This window comes from Apaloderma vittatum, unplaced genomic scaffold (genome assembly GCF_000703405.1).
Source record: "Apaloderma vittatum isolate BGI_N311 unplaced genomic scaffold, ASM70340v1 scaffold1185, whole genome shotgun sequence".
Classification (NCBI taxonomy): domain Eukaryota; kingdom Metazoa; phylum Chordata; class Aves; order Trogoniformes; family Trogonidae; genus Apaloderma; species Apaloderma vittatum.
This window is the reverse complement of record NW_009717468.1, coordinates 51,008-70,221: the sequence shown is the minus strand read 5'-3', so window position 1 is coordinate 70,221 and position 19,214 is coordinate 51,008. Positions and strand designations below refer to the sequence as shown.

At 39.1% G+C, this 19,214-nt stretch overlaps 1 protein-coding gene across 1 annotated transcript in view; it reads right to left on the bottom strand.

Annotated features, from left to right (window-relative positions):
* The window catches only part of LOC104274302 (neurexin-3-beta-like), a gene marked incomplete at both ends in the record, with an annotated part of 100,728 nt that overhangs the window by 75,583 nt on the left and 5,931 nt on the right, over positions 1-19,214 (bottom strand). Inside the window, one exon of the mRNA XM_009869896.1 lies at positions 565-654. Coding sequence (XP_009868198.1) covers positions 565-654 — 90 coding nt within the window. The remainder of the gene's footprint in view (positions 1-564; positions 655-19,214) is intronic.

Here is a 19,214-nt window from a genome sequence, read left to right as displayed (position 1 = left end):
TAAATGAAAACGTTAAAAAATGTTTTCTTTACAACATTTTTTAAAATCAATTAATTATCTTAATGCAATTAAGAAATACAGAACCATAGTGGCTAATCAGACTAATGAGAAAAAATAAACAGGAAGTGGTTTAACAAGTAGGTTTGAAATTTTTTAAGAAAACTTTGATAATAAATATAAATGCAGTTTTAAAACAAATCAAAACAGGAAAATCATGCAGTGGTTAAATTGCCATAATACATGTTGTTGCTCTTCGCTCTCCATTTTGTTTTCTGTTTTGGTTTGGATTTTTTAGAAAACGTCTCCTGAATTTTTGCTTGCTTGTTTGTCATTACTATGATAGCAAGCTTCGAATTTTGTCCCTTTAACTGCATTTTAATAGCAATGTATTATAGCATGATTTATCAACATATGGCAGGTGGAAGCTGACACAAATTATAATGAAAATTAAAACAGTCATTTATGCAGCAGGCGATTATCATTTAAGAAACATTTATTTGCAGGCTTTAAAGATGAGGGTTTAGAATCAAATGGGTTTAAAATGAAAGTTTTAATGACTGTTACCTTTTTCCTGCAGCCACTCCTCTACAGGCCGGTTATATTTGAAGGGGATTTTCTGTTTTACCATTTGGAACCGTTCACTATCAGTGTTGCCTTTAAAGTTTAAAAAACAGCTTAAAAACAATCTGAAAAGTCAATGAAATAGTTAAAACATCCTAGATTTTTTGGGTTTTTTATGACCTTATTTAGCTAAAAATAAATAAGTGCATGTGTGTACATATATATATTTAAAGAGAGAAAGATTTATCTTTAGTAAAGTGGAGAATAGTTATACATTCAATTGCCTGAGGTTCTGGAAGGTCAAAGAAGTTAAATCCTATAGAAAAAATTCTCAGATTCTTCTCCTCACAGTATTTGTTTATCCAAATTGGTTAGAAGGCAGTGCAATTTGTCTGGGACATGAGATCTTGACTGAACTCAGTGCCAGGAGTTAAAACATTTTAATCAGACTGTAGATCTGGATTGCACAGGAACATGGCACAATATGTCAGTCAGACACACATATAATTAGTAGTATTTTGATAAACCTTCTTGCAGTACTAAAAGACACGTTAGGACCAGAAACCCAGTAAAGAGAAAAAGAAAGAAAGGAAGAAACTATAAGAAATCAATGCTGAAGGGATGTAGTAGAAGTAGTTTAAAAAAACCCACAAACATTGAGTGGGAAGATTGGAAAAAACGGAAGAAAAATTTAAAAAGAGAAAGAGCTGTCACAATTAAGAATACATGAAGGCTTGTGTCCAGTTTCCAAAGGCTTGGGCCTGTTGTCAGAAGAAAACAGAAGCTTAGAAACTAATTGAAATGAAAGCAGAAATAATTACCCAAGATGTAAATTCTGGCAAGTGCAGTTCCATTGTTCCATCATGATGGATAACAGAATTATCCAGTAAAGTGTGTTTTGGAGGAAAGCACTTATCATTGACAGAGTACAGAGAGGAATAGGATTCATACATAGTCTTTGCCCATATTCCCTGGCTACTGAAAAATTGTACAGAACAGATGGGCTGGGCCAACATCTAGTGGAAAAGAGCAGCTCAGTTTGACAGTGTTAGGAGTGACAGTGAACAAGTGCCATCATTCTGCTTTTTCATTTTCTTCAGCTACAGTCAGTTTCTGGCTCATTCTAGTTTTTGCTTCACATATTAGTTTTATAAAAACTCTTCAGTCAGATAAGCATAAAAAGAATGCATCTTTTACAAACTTCATCATAATGCTGCAGAAAACTAGAGTAAGACCCCAGCTTACTGAAATAATGCTACCATAAGCAGAAATTCAGTAGAACAGTAGTGCTGCAATACATGTTCTGAATAAACGGCGGTCCAAGATTCAGCAATTGCTCTGCAAAATTTGCAGTATTGCTTTTAAAATCCCACACGTAAATAACCTAATCTGGCTTCAAATTTATTTGGCTTTCTGAAACAGATGCTGGAATTTTTTTCAATGTAAAGGCACACCAAGGAAAAACATATGTATAACTAACAGCTGGCAAGATGCTCTACTCAGTCAACAACACTTTCATACTGCAAGGAACATGACTGGTAAATCTCATGTGTTCCATAACCCTCACTGCTTAACTGTTGCTCAGAAATGCTGCCAGTCTCTGTGAGGTACCTGCTGACCACAGCTACCCTCTCCAGCATCATCTTCTTACTGCTTTCTGGAAGAGGTGAGAGGCACTATGGTGACACACCCACTATAATCCCAGAAGGATTCACATGTAATAAACCACAGACCTAATCTTAAGGGGTTTGTAAAAAACATCATCTGCATCTCTTTAAGTCCATCTGTAAGGAAAACAGCAATTTGGCTTTGAGTTAATGTGTCCAACTATAATGAATATTTAGGAGCCTTGCTGCTTATCTGAGGCAACATATAAGAGAAAGCAAAAAACATTCAAGAGCAGCTTTACTGGCCCAATTCCTTTATCACTTGACAAGAAGGTCCATGTAACAGATCCACTGTAGGAAACTGCTATTCCCCACTGTAGAGAGATCTAATTAAGCACTAAGTGACACATACTGATGTATCAGTCCCACCTCAGATGCCTGTCATGTACTCAGATACACTAGAAGGAAAAGATAAAACATTGGAAACACACTCTGTCAGTCATTTCTCAAATAATGTCAAACAAGATAGGGTGGTGGCTCGAAGCGACTCACAGACATTAAGTCAGCTTAAAGTACATTTCCAGCTCTCATAATTCCTATCAGCACCAACAAAAAATACTAATATTCACTTCTGTACTTTTATGAATATAAAATCATAAACACAGAATTTCAGTCATGTTTAGTGCAGGATCTAATAAAAAATGATTTGGAGCAGCTGAGGTAGTAAAAACAAGCACCTAAAGCCCACCTAAAGATAAATCAACAATTTTTGATCTGTTATTAATAGTAAGCTGACAACTAATATAGTGTGGGGTCATCCAGGTAACTTGTTTTCCCAATTTCTTAACCTAAAGGAGAGGCCCCCTTTCTGCAAGTTCTCCCTTTCACTTAAGCCTAGGAGAACTTTACACTCAGAGGACAGGGAAGCAGATCTGCTGGTTTAGGGAGAACAGAAACAAATGTAATTAAGTCAAGATCACTACAAAACCAATTTCTTTTTAAAGATGAGTTATCAAGGTATTCTGCTTATCCATTAGACCTTTTCTCAACACAGTAATCCTCGCTTTCCGTCACCAAATCAGCTAAATCTCATAAACGCAACCATAGAAATTCTGCATCTCCTCTGTTGCAGTGTGCCTGTGTAAAAAAGGAGTATGAGGTCCTGAAAGACAGTCAGGAGGTGTTTCAATGGGACTTAAAGATCTAAATTTCTCAGTGAACTGAATTTCTCTGTCAACTTGGAATTGGAACACTTAGAAAGTCTGCTATTACAACTATATCATAAATGATATAAAAAGATATGGTTTCAGTAGAAATGGAGATTATTCTCCACTTTACAGATTATGTCTCAGTAAGGATTTCTGCTTAAATGTGTGCATTGACAACTTAATGTTGATGGGCAAGAACATTTTCTAAAAGGCCAATGAAGTTCTGTAACACGCTTTACTCTGCACAAAAGAACTCCACTGGCTTTATTCAATGTATGCATAAGCAAACTTTTACTGGTGGCAATGAGATCTTTTTCAGAATAAAGAGTGAGCCACAGTTCACAGGAACACAAGTCAATCAGTGGCTTGCGTAGTGTGTTTCTTGCTCTGTGTGGAGGGCAGGCTGTAGAAGGGAAAAAACGTAGTTGGTTGAAATTTCTCAAAAGTAGGGCATCTGACAAGAACAGGCCAGCAAGACTGCGGTAGAAAGGAAGTGGGACAATGAAACAAGACATGACAGGGAAAAATGGGTTTCTTACAATACAGTCCTAGACCTTCAAGAAAGTCAGAAATGACAACTATTCCCCACCACATCTTTAAACGCTTTATTTTTTAAAATCAGGTTTAATTTAATTTTAGTATTATTATTATTAGGCAGATAAACTCAGCAAGATTAAAATATGTATAAAAGTCATACCTTTAGAAGCTAAGAAAAAATTGAAGGACATAAGAAAATTCAAATAGGTTTAAATTGCAACATTATTACCTGATCTATTCTCTTTGGTTTGTTTTTAAATTTTATTTCAGACATTAATAAGAATGATTTTTAAAAACATGTGCATGAGAACGTGTTCACTGATATACCCAGTTACAACAATGAGTTAAAGAACAAGTTTTCCATTGCTAAGCAGTTGGGATAGTCACTAAGTATCAATAAAACCATACAATTATTAAATTAATATTGACTTTGAGTTGTGCTTTAAAAAAAATAAACATAGCATTTGAAATGAGAGTTCAAAAAGGAAATAACATGGTTTGCAACACGAAGTAACACAAGGTCAACATGAAGTAAGCTCATTGGACCTCTGACAGCTGAGCCATGATGTAATTAAGGGGGTTCTTGTCCATCTTCATACACAGAAATTTTCAGGAACAATCCTTTTGTGACCTTAGTGCAATGCCTTTATAGAGCTGAATGACACACGTTTAAACAGTCCCTTCATGCAACTAATCTAGATCCCACATTTTTTGTCTTTGAGTCTAGCTCCAATTCAAGGCTCCACTTCAGAAAAGAATACACAGATTAAAGAGAGCAATTTAAATTTATTTCAGAAAATACACGTAATCCCATAGTTCTTTTGCCTTCAGAATCAATGTGGGTCTCACAGCTCTGCAGGATATAATTTGTTATAGTAAAGTTTTGCTACTTGTGATTTACCAAATATTTTTTCTCCCATAGATTTTAGCTGCTTAAATGGTACAAGTACCAAGAAGAACTGTTCATTTAAAATAACCTTTCTCATTTTTCCTTCATCTTCATAACAAATTCCTGTATATCATTTTGACTTAAAATGATCTGCTCCACGACTTAGCTTCTTCTAAAGAACTGTACTTTAGAAAGGCATTTTTCACCTAGTTTTTCTCCTTCCTCATGAAAAGTTCTAAAGCACAGCTAAATCCAACACTGTGGAGACTGAGATAAAACAAGCCTTTTATTTTGTTTAGCACTCATAGGTACAATTAACAGGAATCATGCTGCATCTCTTAAATACCATATAGACCTCAGCTTTCCAACAAACTGATAAGCATCCAGGCTCTTATGACCTTAAGGGTTTTAATGGCAACATTTTGAAGTCTTCTGGATCTCTGAACATTAATCTGAATATTCAAAATATTTCATATACCACACACATTCCTGAGGACTAAGTAGTTTGGAGAGCAATCTGGCACAAGACCTCTATTTCTGTTTATTGATCTTTCTACCACCTCAGTTATTAGAGCCAGCTCGTTATATAGGATTAGTTGCCAGCCTTCCTTTTCTGAAGCCCTCTGTATCCCTGGTCCACAGACTACACAGAGAAATAAATCAGATAAACTTCTAGTTATAGCTCCTGATAATCTTCAATTTAGATGAAACTAAAATGGGAAAAGAATCAAAAGAATTTGCTTGGGCTAATCACTATTAGCAGTTTCCACCGGAAATGTTTTTGATACACTGCAACAGTCCAGGAGGAGACAGTTTAAATTTGTTCATGGGCAAAGCAGAATTTTCTTCCAAAACCCTTCAATGCTGGATTATGTTTTTCTTTTCCTCTCAAGGTTGCTTCAAGAAAACAAACAAATTATATTGCACTAAACTTATTTCTAAACCAGAACAGATTCTTAAGTTAAAGAAAGTAAAAGAGCAATTGAAATTCTGAAAAATGTAGCTTCTTGGCCTAGATACCAATCATGATGATTTACTGCCTCTTTGGTGTGAAAGAGAAAGCCTGAAAGGTTCCAGCAAATTGCACTAGGCAGAAAGAAAGTACTCATTGCCAGGTGGAATATTAGTCCAACCAGATGCATTGTCAAGTCTGTCAAGATGCTAAAAAAAGCACCAGAAGAAAACATTAATCTGTCCTAAATTAATACTAAAAGCCTGTTTTATGAAGAAACACTACAGCAGCAACATTTTCTTCATTGCTGCCAAGTATCTAAAAAGAATGAGAGATTTTATCTAATGAGCAGTTAGTAAATGAAAGACAATATGGTGATATGAATGATTTAAGAAAACATTTTGATGTCAGTGCTCAAGGTTTAAACTGACTCCACCTTTCTTTCCCTTGTTGTAGATTTCAGCAGGAGAAGAACTAGAAAGCAGTCAATGTTTGATAGCTCAATTCACCCAGTGGCCTTTAATGCCACCTCCCTTTGAGGTTTTATGGATGCCCATAATCTTGCAGAGATTTCCATGCACTTAATTGACATCAGTATGGGAGAGGGGCAGAGTAGCCTGTTATGGCCTGCAAAGTTTACCTTTGAGGACTAAAATATCTACCAAAATAAACTGATTCAGTTCAATTCAGCCCCAAAACTCTTCTAGAGCTGATGCGGTGTGCTCTGGAAAGGAGGCTCACATGTATCGTGGAGAAGCTACTATTTTCCCCTAATAGCTAATAAAGGGCACAGAAGTTTCAGCAGTGTGTGACTGGTGCATGCTGAACCTCTTTAACCACTTCTGATTCCAGGCAACTGCACTTAAAAACCAACAGTATACCAAATTATCTCATTTTCACATTTTTTAAATACATATTTTGTTCCAAATACTATGAAGTGCAACCATCATTTGTTCACAATTTGTATTCAGCTAGGAAACTGAGGCAATCCTATTAGGAAAGTTCACCTTTAGGACTAGAACCTTCTGCCAGAGATCAGCAAGGAATAATATTACAAAAAGTTTTAGAATCGGGGCTGTTTATGTATAGCTGTTCATTTTGTTGCATTATAGTAAGACCATGTTGTGGCTTATGTTATGCAACATAGGGAAAGTTTGCACTAAAATCAAAACATGTAAAAAAAATCTTTACTTGCAGTGGTTTTTATAAAACACGTGAAAAAAAGTCCAGAGCTCCTGAAACCACAGATGTTACTTACACACAAACAAAACAGGATGGCCATGCAACTAGATAAAACAATGATAAAGCAGGTGATCAAAATCTTTCTAATTACCCAAATTGTCCCTCTACAAATTCTTGCAAAGCTTCAGTCTTGCCTTGTGTAATGAAGAAGATTAATTAAAATGGAAGATTAAAGGAAGATTAATTCAAATTTGGGATTTTATTTCATTTGAAGGGATTGAAGAATAGCCCAGTCTCAACACTGTTTATCTTTGCTTCAGCTCCTGGATATTGAATACTTGCCTCTGCCTTCACTGTTTAATACAGTTGCATCTTCTGCTATTGAGTTCTTATTTTATTTCTTGTCCTCCTTTTCCCCCTAGTCCTGGATGCCCTTGACTTTATCTTCAATTCCCTGTGAACATTTTTTTTTTTTGGGGGAGCTACACCTTTCCTTTCATTCATCCCACCATGGACCTGAGTTAAAAGCTCGTCTTCACACTGTAACTCTCCTCAGCTCACTGCCCTCACGACAAAAGATGAGGTCTTGGTAACATAAGTACTAAAAATAGGAGAGAGAATTATCAAGCAAGACTACAACAGCAAAAGTTACTCAGGAAACTGGAATTGTTTCTGAGTTTCTACTGTTTCAACTTCAGCTTTATGCTGCTGCTACTTTCTGGTTTATCTTACCTTTTTTAGCCTAAAAAACATAGGGTGTCCTAATTCAAATCAAAGTAGTATTCAGGCCAAAATCATTGGGAAATTCAGAGACAAACTAGGAGAATAGAGTTTAAGTGTCTGTCCAGAAGGTAAAAGCTAACATAGGCTGTACGACTATGACATTAACAAGACTTCTCAAAGTCATCTAATCTACTCTTGCCCCAGGACAAGATCAGTACCATTTCAACCTTCCCTAGCTTTATCTTTCAGTCCTGTCTTGGATGACTGAAAAAATGAGTGCCTTGCACCTGATAATGTAACAGAGAAGCACAATAGGAGCAAACTCAAAAGTAAACTCAAGACTAGCAAAGGTGGAAGAAGGTTAATCAAATTTTTTTCAAGTGTGCAGAAGAAAAAAAAAGTTAGTCCTGTGAAAAATGTGATTCGGGTCTTATTTTATATGAGCCGATTATACTGAATCATTTCAGTCCTATAGAAGCCAAGGCCATGGGCACCAGATAAAATCAGTCTGCTCGTCTTTTGATTTATGCTTGAAAAGTGAACTAGTTTACAGAATAGAGAAAGCAGTTACCAGTTCAACATTTTTACAAACATGGCACAATTTGTATTACATTACCAGATCCTTGAGATGTTTTGTAAGTAAAGCGTAAATTACTGGCTTTTCACTGACCAGGTCCAAATTAAGCCCCGTACCAGGCACCCGAGGCTAAAGTGACTATTAAAGAACATGTGAAGCCACATATCGATCTTTCCATTTTAAACATGAACAAATTTAATTTTGCAGGAAGAGATATGAAACAGAGATAAGAATAAAATCGACTGCTACTGTCCCCACATCCCACTTCTTCGATTCATTTGGGAAAGGTCAGAATCTGATTTAGATAGCCCAGTGGGAATAAGCAGCAATAACCAAATGCCAAAAGCACTTTATTTGTGTTGACACTTTAAATTCTATTAAATCCCATTTATCTAGGGGTCGCTTATCTGTTTTTTGGATTATGCAAAGTCAGGGCAGAGAAACACTGGATCTAGTTTACACGTGTTGGGTTAGGCAGTGCAGCTACACAAGTGCAGCTACTTTGCTTAAACATGAGACTGAAAACAGAACAACTGCCTTTGCATGGTGCAGGATCTGAGGCACGAAAACTGGTTGCCTGACACGGGCCTCATAAAGTGCCAGTGGCTTCACTATCACACCTCTTCAAACAAGAACACTCAGGTAGATATCTAGCTTAGGTCTGACACAGCCGGCACAGAGACAGGGCTGATTAGCCTGAAGACAGCACTTGGGGCTGTACTCCCCAGTCAAAAAGGGCTCCTCTCTCTTGTTTATCAGGCAACACATCAAAACCAAGACTCCCTGTTGGAAGGTGCCACAAGCACTCCAGTATCTATGTGGGAATTGGCTCAGTTGCAGCAAGCCTTGCAGTCTCTGCCTTGGGGCTGGCAGTGATGAAGCTGGGTTGCCTCCACCAGAAACATTCATGTGTTTCTGGATCTCATTTTCCTGTGCACTTATTATTGGGGAGATGATATGGAGAGCTTAATATACAAATAATAGAGAAAGCATGTACACTCCTTTCCCATTAATACAGTGCTGAGTATAGGGAGGCTGCTCAGACAGTAACGTTATTAAGAGTAACACCTAGAAAACATTTAGCAGATGCCACCAGTGAGGGTTGGAAAGCTAATCAGTTACAAATTAAAGAAAGGCAAAAACCTATGGAAGAGGGCAGATTCTCCAGGATAGATTGCAGGAAATAACAAAAGCAAGTAAGAAACTGGTGAAATAAGTTTATTAAGAGGCATTCAGATCAAGATTACATATTTGACAGTGCTACAGTCTCCTCAAGGAAATTCCTGAATTATTTAAAATCTTAATTGATAAAGTGGTGGGGTATATCAGTTAATTACAGAATGGAATAAATGAGACTAAACATGCCTTTCTTATCTCTAATTGGTACAAATCAGTGATCTTTGACTCCTCTTGAAATCACTCCTTTGTTTGCATCAGCTTAGAACAAGGAAGAGAATTCCAGGACCCAGTAGTGACTCAGTAAGCCTTCTCAAAGACAGGTGCCATTCTCAAAGCCAAGCCATGAACTAAAGGCACAGGAAATGGCAGCCTGTGTCTAGTGGGGTCCCTCAGGGGTCAGTACTGGGGCCAGTGCTGTCAACATATTCATCAATGATCTGGACGAAGGATTAGAGAGCGTTGTCAGCAAGTTTGCTGATGACACAAAACTGGGAGGAGTGGTTGACACACTAGAAGGCTGTGCTGTCATTCATTTAGGCTAGGGGGATGGGGGGGAGAAATCTTAGAAATTCAACAAGGGTAAGTGTAGAGTTTTGCACTTGGGAAAGAACAACCCCATGTGCCAGTATAGGTTGGGGACTGACCTGCTGGAGAGCTGTGCAGGGGAAAGGGACCTAGAGGTTCTGGTGGGGCAGCAGGATGACCATGAGCCAGCAATGTGCCCTCGTGGCCAAGAAGGCCAGTGGCATCCTGGGGTGTATTAGAAAGGGAGTAGCTAGTAGGTTGAGAGAGGTCCTCCTGCCCTTCTACTCTGCCCTGGTGAGGCTGCATCTGGAATATTGTGTCCAGTTCTGGGCCCCTCGATTGAAGAAGGACAGGGAACTGCTTGAGAGAGTCCAGTGCAGAGCCACAGAGATGATGAAGGGAGTGGAACATCTCCCTTATGAGGAAAGGCTGAAGGAGCTGGGTCTCTTTAGCTTGGAAAAGAGGAGGCTGAGAGGTGACCTCATTAGTGTTTATAAATACGTCAAGGGGGAGCGTCGGGAGGACGGAGCCAGGCTCTTTTCAGTGATGTCCAATGACAGGACAAGGGGTAATGGGTATAAGCTGGAACATAGAACGTTCCGCAAAAACATTAGGAAAAACTTTCTCACTGTGAGGGTGACAGAGCCCTGGCACAGGCTGCCCAGGGAGGTTGTGGAGTCTCCTTCTCTGGAGACATTCAAAACCTGCCTGGACGTGTTCCTGTCCGATCTACTCTAGGTGATCCTGCTCTGGCAGGGGGGCTGGACTAGATGATCTTTTGAGGTCCCTTCCATCCCCTAACACTCTGTGATTCTGTGAAATATCGGTACAGTGAAAAGATCATCACTGAATAACATTGTGCCAGAAGTAAGGTAGACCTATATGAAAAGGAACTTGTAGTTTCTGTAGATATATTTTTCCTACTCCAGCCTTTTAAATCAATTTCTTTCTTGGAATTGACCTGAGTTTTGGAAACTGCCAAAATACCACTGTTATACAGAGCAAATCTCACTCACTGAAAATTTGTGGGTCTTAAGAAAAAAAATACAAAAGAGTTTGCAAGTTCAACGCTGGAGTTTTAGTCTCCTGGGTGCTCCAGGTACTCAGTAAATAGCAAAGATCTAAGTTCACTGACCCAGAAAGGCTTTCATACTCAGTGAATTGTAGAGAAAGATAATGTAAAGATAGATAATGTAAAGAAAGGTAATGTAAAGAAAAATAATGTAAATTGGAGCTTTATCCCCGTTTACTGATTGGAAAACTGAGTCACAGAGTGGTAAAAGCATTGCCCAAGACCACACAGAATGGCGTTTTGAAAGCCAAGGCTGGGGTTCAGGAACTTCTGGCTCCCAGCTCCATGACTGGCCCCTTTCATTTCTGACCATCCTTTCAGAGTTGCTCTGCTTCAGCCTGCAGCATTGGATTTCAATGACTTTGTGCTTTTAAGGCCTTTTAGTGAGCAGTGAGAAGAGTGATGCAGATGCATGAGCCCCTTCTGTCACTGCACGTCAGCTGTGCCAACCTGGGATTACAGCTGGCACTGTTCTTTCTGCAGGCAATAAGATCAGAAAAGCACAAAGTTGTTGTTGTTGTTCAAGCCTTTGATCCCTCAGGCCAGATGTTTGCTTCTTATTCTTACTGCATATGTGAGTGTGTCTATGAGAAAGAGACAGGGGCAGAAGAAAAGCCAGAAAGGGAGAAAAGAAAGATAATGTATTTTAATAACTTGGTTTGACCAGGAAAACTGAAACAGAATTAACCCAGGAGAGAAATGTAACTATATTAATGTCTGGGAGTTCACTGCACTGTGCTGTCTAGCAAGATTCTTATTTTCCAGCAATCTTATTTTGCCTGATTCTCCATCTGAGAAATACTCCATCTTTCTCTGCACTACATTATACAGCTACATTTTATGTATTACCAGATGACTGAACCAATAGAAATTCACCCTATGCCAGCAAAGGAGAAATTTGTCAGAAACTTTGGTGATACTGCTTATGCTTGGTACCCAGACATTCATACAATCATGGACCAGTGAACACAAACCGATGAGAACAGCTCAGAGTAGTTAAGCATTCAGAAAGGATAAGTAAGCTTATGTGAGCAGCTCTGTACTTAGCCTGGAATTGTTAGCAAGACCAAGCTATCAGGATATATCTACACCTCTTAGTATGCAATTATTATTCAAAGAAAATGGCATGGAGCTGATTTTAGCAAGAAGCATGCTGGATGTCAAAGAGATACAAGAAAAAACCCCATGGCTTGGGTCCCTATGTAAATGCGATACACCTGTTTTGCACCAGTTTCTCAGGGACAGGGACTCAAAGGCCTGTAGTGAGTATAAGAATGTAATCCCAATATTCAGGGAAATCCTTTGGCCCAGAGCTCTTACATCAGATACAAGAAGAGTCAGAACAACTAGGCAGAAAGGTGCATCAGTGCCCTATGGATACTATATCTTGGCATACTTTAAGTCATCATTCTGACAAAGAGCAAGCCTAGGATTGGGGACTCATAAAGATCATCTCTTCATGAGTTATGCTACATGCCGTACTACCATTATTAAAGGTTAACACATAAGCATTCATGGTGTGTTGCAAGAATTTCTCTTATAAAAACTCCTAGTAGTCTGAAAGACTAAGCTAAGAGGAAAGAATTGAGAGTTGAAAATCAAGATCATCAATGGAAAAGAATCACAGAAATGGAGAAAATTTACAGATGCAACTAAACTGTCTAGGTTTTGTTTTGTCTTGGTTTAAATTTGGCTGAGCAATGTGTTCAAATTCCAGCTGCAGAGGGAGTGGGAGTATTTCCACATGCTCATGTCTCCCTGAATAAATTAATGAGGGGCAAAAAAGAAAGCATTTGCTTTCCAACAGAGTTTGTAATGTAATGACTGTAGACATGATATAAATATGTACAGCTTATGTGACCTTATATTTCAGGTCACAAACTCATACTAGTAGGACAATCTTTTCTTAAAAGGCTATCTTTTGGGGCATGTTTTTGTTGTTACTATGGTGGGTTACTATAATTCTCTGAAGCATCAGACACTTGGCTGCTCTCCAGCTCAAGAAGCTGATTATATGATCAAACAGACTTTGGGAGGACAGAACAGAAAACATCCCAAATGCAGGACCATTGGACAGAAGTGTCATTTTGACCATTAAAGCAAATTTTCTTCTGATATATTTGGTATTTGCCTGCAGATTTGACATTTTGGACATCTAGTCTGATTCAGGAATACGTAAGAGCGATGCTACACTAATTCCACTAACAGCATGCAGCAATACAATATATATATCTTGTTCTTTTGGACGGTACTGACAAAAAGTTTTCCTCAGATTGCCAGTACTTTCTGATACTATTTTCTTTATCCAGGCTATAAACCAAGGTAAAGCATCTTGTCTAAACTAAAATTAGTATTGTCACTGTGGCATGTGTTCACATGTTAAAAAACTTTATGGGACAGTTACACAGCAGTAATAAAGACTGCTCCATAAGAACACTTCTTATTCCTTCTGCCCTATTTCCCACAGTTCAAGCACTATCTGTGGAATTCTAGGTGGGAATTAAATGGTAATAGCTACTTGCAAGAAAATATCATTCTACGCGTATCCTTCCTTAGGTATCTGGTGAAGGCAAGACTGCAACTCACACAGACAGATTGAATGCAGCATGTCATAAGACCCTGGATCCGTTTTGAGAAATGAAACTTTGACAGGAAGGATGAGTACTGGAGGTTGCAATATAGTACCTTATTTCTTTTTCTCTCTGTCTTTCCTCTCCTCTGTCCTTACAGACAGAACCTGGAAGACATACAAGCCCTACAGCAGTTACATGCAACTGTTCGGGGATAGGGGCAAAGTGGAAACGAACCACAGCATCACCTGTCCTGTGGGAAGGCAAAATATGAAGTAAAAATATTAAACTGTGAGTGTGGTGGCAACATTTATGTAACTTTTTTATCATGTCAGATCCTATCCCATCATGCAGAATGGACACACATGCATTAATGTGGAAGTTTTTGTGCAAATTCCAAAATATGTTTGTCTGTTGGTGACTTAATATGTGCAGGTTTATATCTCTCTGGATACAGGGGACTAAAACTGAGTGTTCATATCATGTAGCCATATTTATCTGTTTTCCTACCTTATAAATATATTATAGATGTTATAGCCCTGCAGTGACAAGCTACAATCAACTCTTGATTTCATCAACTTGTCATGCTTTAATCATCCCTCTTGGCAGATCTTTCAACATATGTCACTGTACTGCCTTCAAAATGTGCCTCTCCAATGCTGTTTTATTAACCCTGTCTTTTTATATGTTTTAGGCTCATTATGAAATGCAGTAAATCTGTCAAAGGCACTTTACATGCCACCTCCAATTCATGCTGATAGGAAGCATCTGAGAGCTCATTTAAGTCCCATAAAATGAGTACAATATGAAAAATCAAAACCTACAAAACAAGTGTATGACAAGAACCCTGGGGATCACATTCAGCCCGCAAGGCTAATCAGAATTCAGTACTCTCCTTCTTAACTCATTACCCACTCACAAGGGCATTTGGATAGGAAACTATTAAGACCACAGTGGGATCTGGCAGTACCACAAAGAAATCCCTTCAGTTTGCACATCAAGCAATGGGACTTATTAAAGACTCCAAGTAGAAGGCGCAAGATCTGTGTGTCTTTTCACAGAGGCAAATGGATTCAGTCAAGCTTCTTACTATTACTTTGGTTTCAGAAGCATCACTTCAGAATTGAGTAGGAGATCATAATGGCCTTGAGTCTGAAGGAGGGAAGGGATTGGTAAAGGGAAAGAAGAGGGCAGAAACGAGATGGGGGGGGAGGGAGAAGTAGTGGAAAGAAGAGGGAATGGGGAAATGCCAAAATCATTCTGGAAGAGACAGAGGGAATTTGGGAGAGGAAGAGCCAGGCTCTGTAAAGCACAGAGAACTAGTTATTTCCCCTCACAAAGCTCAGCTACCAAACATTTGGAAATCACTCTAGTAGTACAGCATAGAATCATAGAAACATTCAGGTTGGAAAAGACCCTTGGGTAAGTTTAGATTGGATATTCGGAGGAAGTTCTTTACTGAACGAGTGGTGAGGCACTGGAACAGGCTACGCAGGGAGGTGGTGGAGTCACCAACCCTGGAGGTGTTTAAAAAAAAAGTAGATCTAGCACTTGAGGCTGTGGTGTAGTGGTTAGGTATGCTAGGATGAAGGTTGGACTAGATGATCTTCAGAGGTCCCTTCCAATCCCTAACATTCTGTGATTCTGTGATCATTAAGTCCAACCTATGACCCTACTCTACAAAGTCCACTCCTAAACCATATCCCCCAATACTACATCTAAATGACCTTTAAACACCTCCAGGGAAGGTGACTCAACCACGTCCCTGGGCAGCCTATTCCAGTGCCTGACTACTTTTTCTGTGAAAATTCTTTTTCTAACATCCAGCCTCAATCTACCCTGTTGTAGCCTGTGGCCATTCCCTCTAGTTCTACTACCAATTACCTGTAAGAAGAGAACAGCACCAACCTCTCTATAATGTCCTTTCAGGTAGTTGTAGAGAGAGATGAGGTCTCCCCTCAGCCTCCTTTTCTTCAAACTAAATGGCCCCAGCTCCTTCAGTCATTCTTTATAAGATTTATTTTCTAGACCCTTCACCAGCTTCATTGCCCTCCTCTGTACTTGCTCCGGTACCTCGACATTCCTCTTGTACTGAGGTACTCAAAACAGAACACAATACTCAAGATGAGGTCTCATCAGTGCTGAGTACAGGAGGACAATCGCCTCCCTACTCCTGCTGCTCACACTGTTTCTAATACAAGCCAAGATGCCATTGGCCTTCTTGGCCACGTGGGCACACTGCTGGCTCTTATTCAGACGCTTGTCTATTAGAATCCCAGGTCCTTTTCTGCCAGGCAGCTTTCCAGCCACACTTCCACAAGCCTGTAGCACTGCATGGGATTGTTGTCGCCCAAGTGCAGGACCTGGCATTGGCCTTGTTAAAGCTCATCCCATTAACCTTGACCCATTGATCAAATCTATCCAAGTCCCTCTGTAGAGCCTTCCTATCCTTTTGCAGATCAACACTCCCACCCAACTTGGTGTCATCTGTGAACTTACTCACGATACCTTCAATGTCCTTATCAAGGTCATCAATAAAGATGTTGAACAGAAGCGGTCCCAACACTGAGCCCTGAGGAACACCACTTATGACCAGCTGCCAGCTGGATTTAACTCCATTGACGACCACTCTTTGGGCCCATCTGTCCAACCAGTGCTTTTCCAGCAGATCATATGCTACATGAGCTATGCAGGGCTACTGTGCAGGGCTAAGTACAACCTTAGAAAGGAAGAACTTGTTGCAATGACTCAGACATCCCAGGTAGTTCTGTTTTTGAGTTTTCCTTGTTAATGTCCCAATCAGCATTAGATTCTGCATTACTGAGCTCATGAGAAGTAATAATCACAATATTGCACATTACTTACAATATCAGAGCACAGATCAGCTAAAGAAAGTACATGTAGTCTTCTCTTAATTCTCCAGTGATGCTATCACTAGATCATCCAAACATCTTCTCCTTCTTGGCTAATGCATTATACATTAGATAAAGTATATTTGAAAGCAGTAATATCCCATTAGGCCAATTGATAATACTTAAAAAATAGGTACAAGGCTCCAGAAACACAAGACCTTAAAAAATTATAGAGGGAGAAAATGAAAATGTCACCAATTAAAAAAAAACAACAAAAAACAGGAAGAACTTACATATCCAGAAATGAGGCAGCCTTTTTCAATTGTATCAGACTGACTCATTAAGACTATCTGTCTTCAATTATAAGCAAGGCAGGATTACTGAAGACTTCTACAGGTACATCACACTATTCCTTCATAATTAAGGCATTCTTATTTCCTAGAAGATTAGTGTTAACTCTGTTTCTCAAACAGGAGGGCTAAGTTTCCTTTGTTCAGATTGTCAGCAGGTAGCAGAACACAGAGTGCAGGAGTGGTGTCCAGTTTCCCACTTTACTCTTGGGATATTAACAGTTTCCCCATATTCAGCATAAAACCGGTGAGATGAACTCAAGTCAGTATGTGCAAAGAATCTGGATGCAACCTTGTGAGACCTCTGGTTTCAAGGACAAGATGGGGACTAATATATAAAAATCAGTAGTCATGGCTGGGAGCCGTTTTCTACAGCTATCCTCTATGCTTTACATCAAACAAATCCCTGCTAAATTGTAACAACTACAACAATCACTGCATTATCTGAGGAAATTCCTCATCATAACAAGCTCTTGTGTGTTTTGTGTAATTCCTTTACAAATAACCTTGAGCCTTGTGTATGTCCTCTTAATATCTCAGAAGAGGATCTCCCTTTCTCCTCCTCTCTTCCTCTCCTGCCTGTCTCTCTCCACCACCCTCCCCCCCCCGCCCCAAATTATCTCTTTATGTCTTCTGGGTGGTTATGTTTAATTTCAGGATTAGGCAGAAGCCTGCAGTTTGCCTTGAACAGCTTATCAGCTTCCAAGAGACATTTACAGGGAGAGAAAGACTCCAGTTTTGATAGCAGTAATTGTATTTAGCTTGTAAGATACAAGGCTATTTATCTCACGGCTGGGAAATCACAGAGGGAGAGAAAGAAAATGTTGCTGATAAAAACTAAATAAAAATCAAAAAGAATGACAAAAAGGAAAAGAAACAATGCCCTCCTCAAAGCCCCTCCAGTAGAGGGATGAGGTGGGAAACGGACTTCATTGAACAAAAAAATCATGCTGCTTGTGGAAGGAGATTGAATATATGAAGAGAAAAGGTGAAAAAGGCTGAAGCAGGACAAGAAATTACCTGTTTCAAAGCAGACTCTAGTTCTGTTGTGCAAAACTCAGGGAATTTGATTTGTAGAGGTGGGTATAACCATTTTTAGAGATACTGAGTACTGACACTCCATTTAAAGACAGCTCATATCTGAAAAGAGAATCTGTTTTTTCATTTTCACAGAAATTTACAACAGCACTCATCATAGATTGCCAGGTGTCATACAATGCTTACTATTTAAACTGACTTCAGTTTACTTGCTTATTGAAAGCCCTTTCCATTCCACATTTGCAGTATCCAGTCCACTCCAAACCAGCTCCATTCTCCATTTCTTCTACCTCAAAAACCCTCTAAAATACCTGATGCTGACTTAAGTTCTGCTTAGTCTACTATACTAATGCATTTTCAAACCACCTACAATTATTTTGTTTTTAATACTCATCTAAAATTAATTAAGATATAGATATTTTGACTCTTGCTAGGCTGCAACCAGTATTCCAATTTGGTACAATTGAAAGAGCATGCAAGCAGGGCAGAGTTAGCATCATCGCACTGAGAAATACTTAGCACTTTGTTAAAGTATCAAATGGTCTTAAAAAGCAGTATAAACCCCCAGCATTTCAGTTTGCATCCTTTTAGTCACAGAAGACTTAATAAAATAAGGATGAGATGGAACCATGAATAACATTCAAGCATATCTAAAGCGGAAGACCAACACTTGTTTCCACCAACATAATTCCTGCACTACTATTAAAACAGATAAGACACACAGTATCTCCTAAATCTATAATATATAAATGTTGAGCGTAATTTCTACTGTCCCGAAACTAACTTCTTGGAAATTTTCTCAAAGATGAGAGGTCATAAGATAAAATAAATTTGAAAAACTGATAGTCATGAGGTTCTTTCTAGAGTCTTCTAGAGCTTGCGTCTCATCAATTTTCACATAAATCCAAAAGTACAATCTTGGCCAAACACTCTCTATCACTCAGGGAGTGATAAAGTTTGGAATGAAATGGAAAAGAATGGAATATTTTTCAGTTAAAAGGGACCTACAACAATTGTTTAGTCCAGCTGCCTGGCCAATTCAGGGCTGCCCAAAAGTTAAAGCATAATATTAAGGGCATTATCCAGATGCCCTCTTAAACACTGAGAGGCACGAGGCCTGTCAGCCTGTCAAGCACCTCTCCAGGAAGGCTGTTCCAGTGTTTGAACAGCCTCTCAGTTAAGAAATCTTTCCTAATGTCCAGCCTGAACCTCCCCTCATGCAGCTTTGAGCCATTCCCACATGTCTTGTCAGGAGACAAGGGAGATCAGCACCTCCCCCTCCCCCTCCTTTCCTCAGGAAGGTGTAGAGAGCAATGAGGTCACCTCTCAGCCTACTTTGCTCCAGCCTAGACACCCCCAAAGTCCTTAGAAGGCCTCTGCACACAGGACATA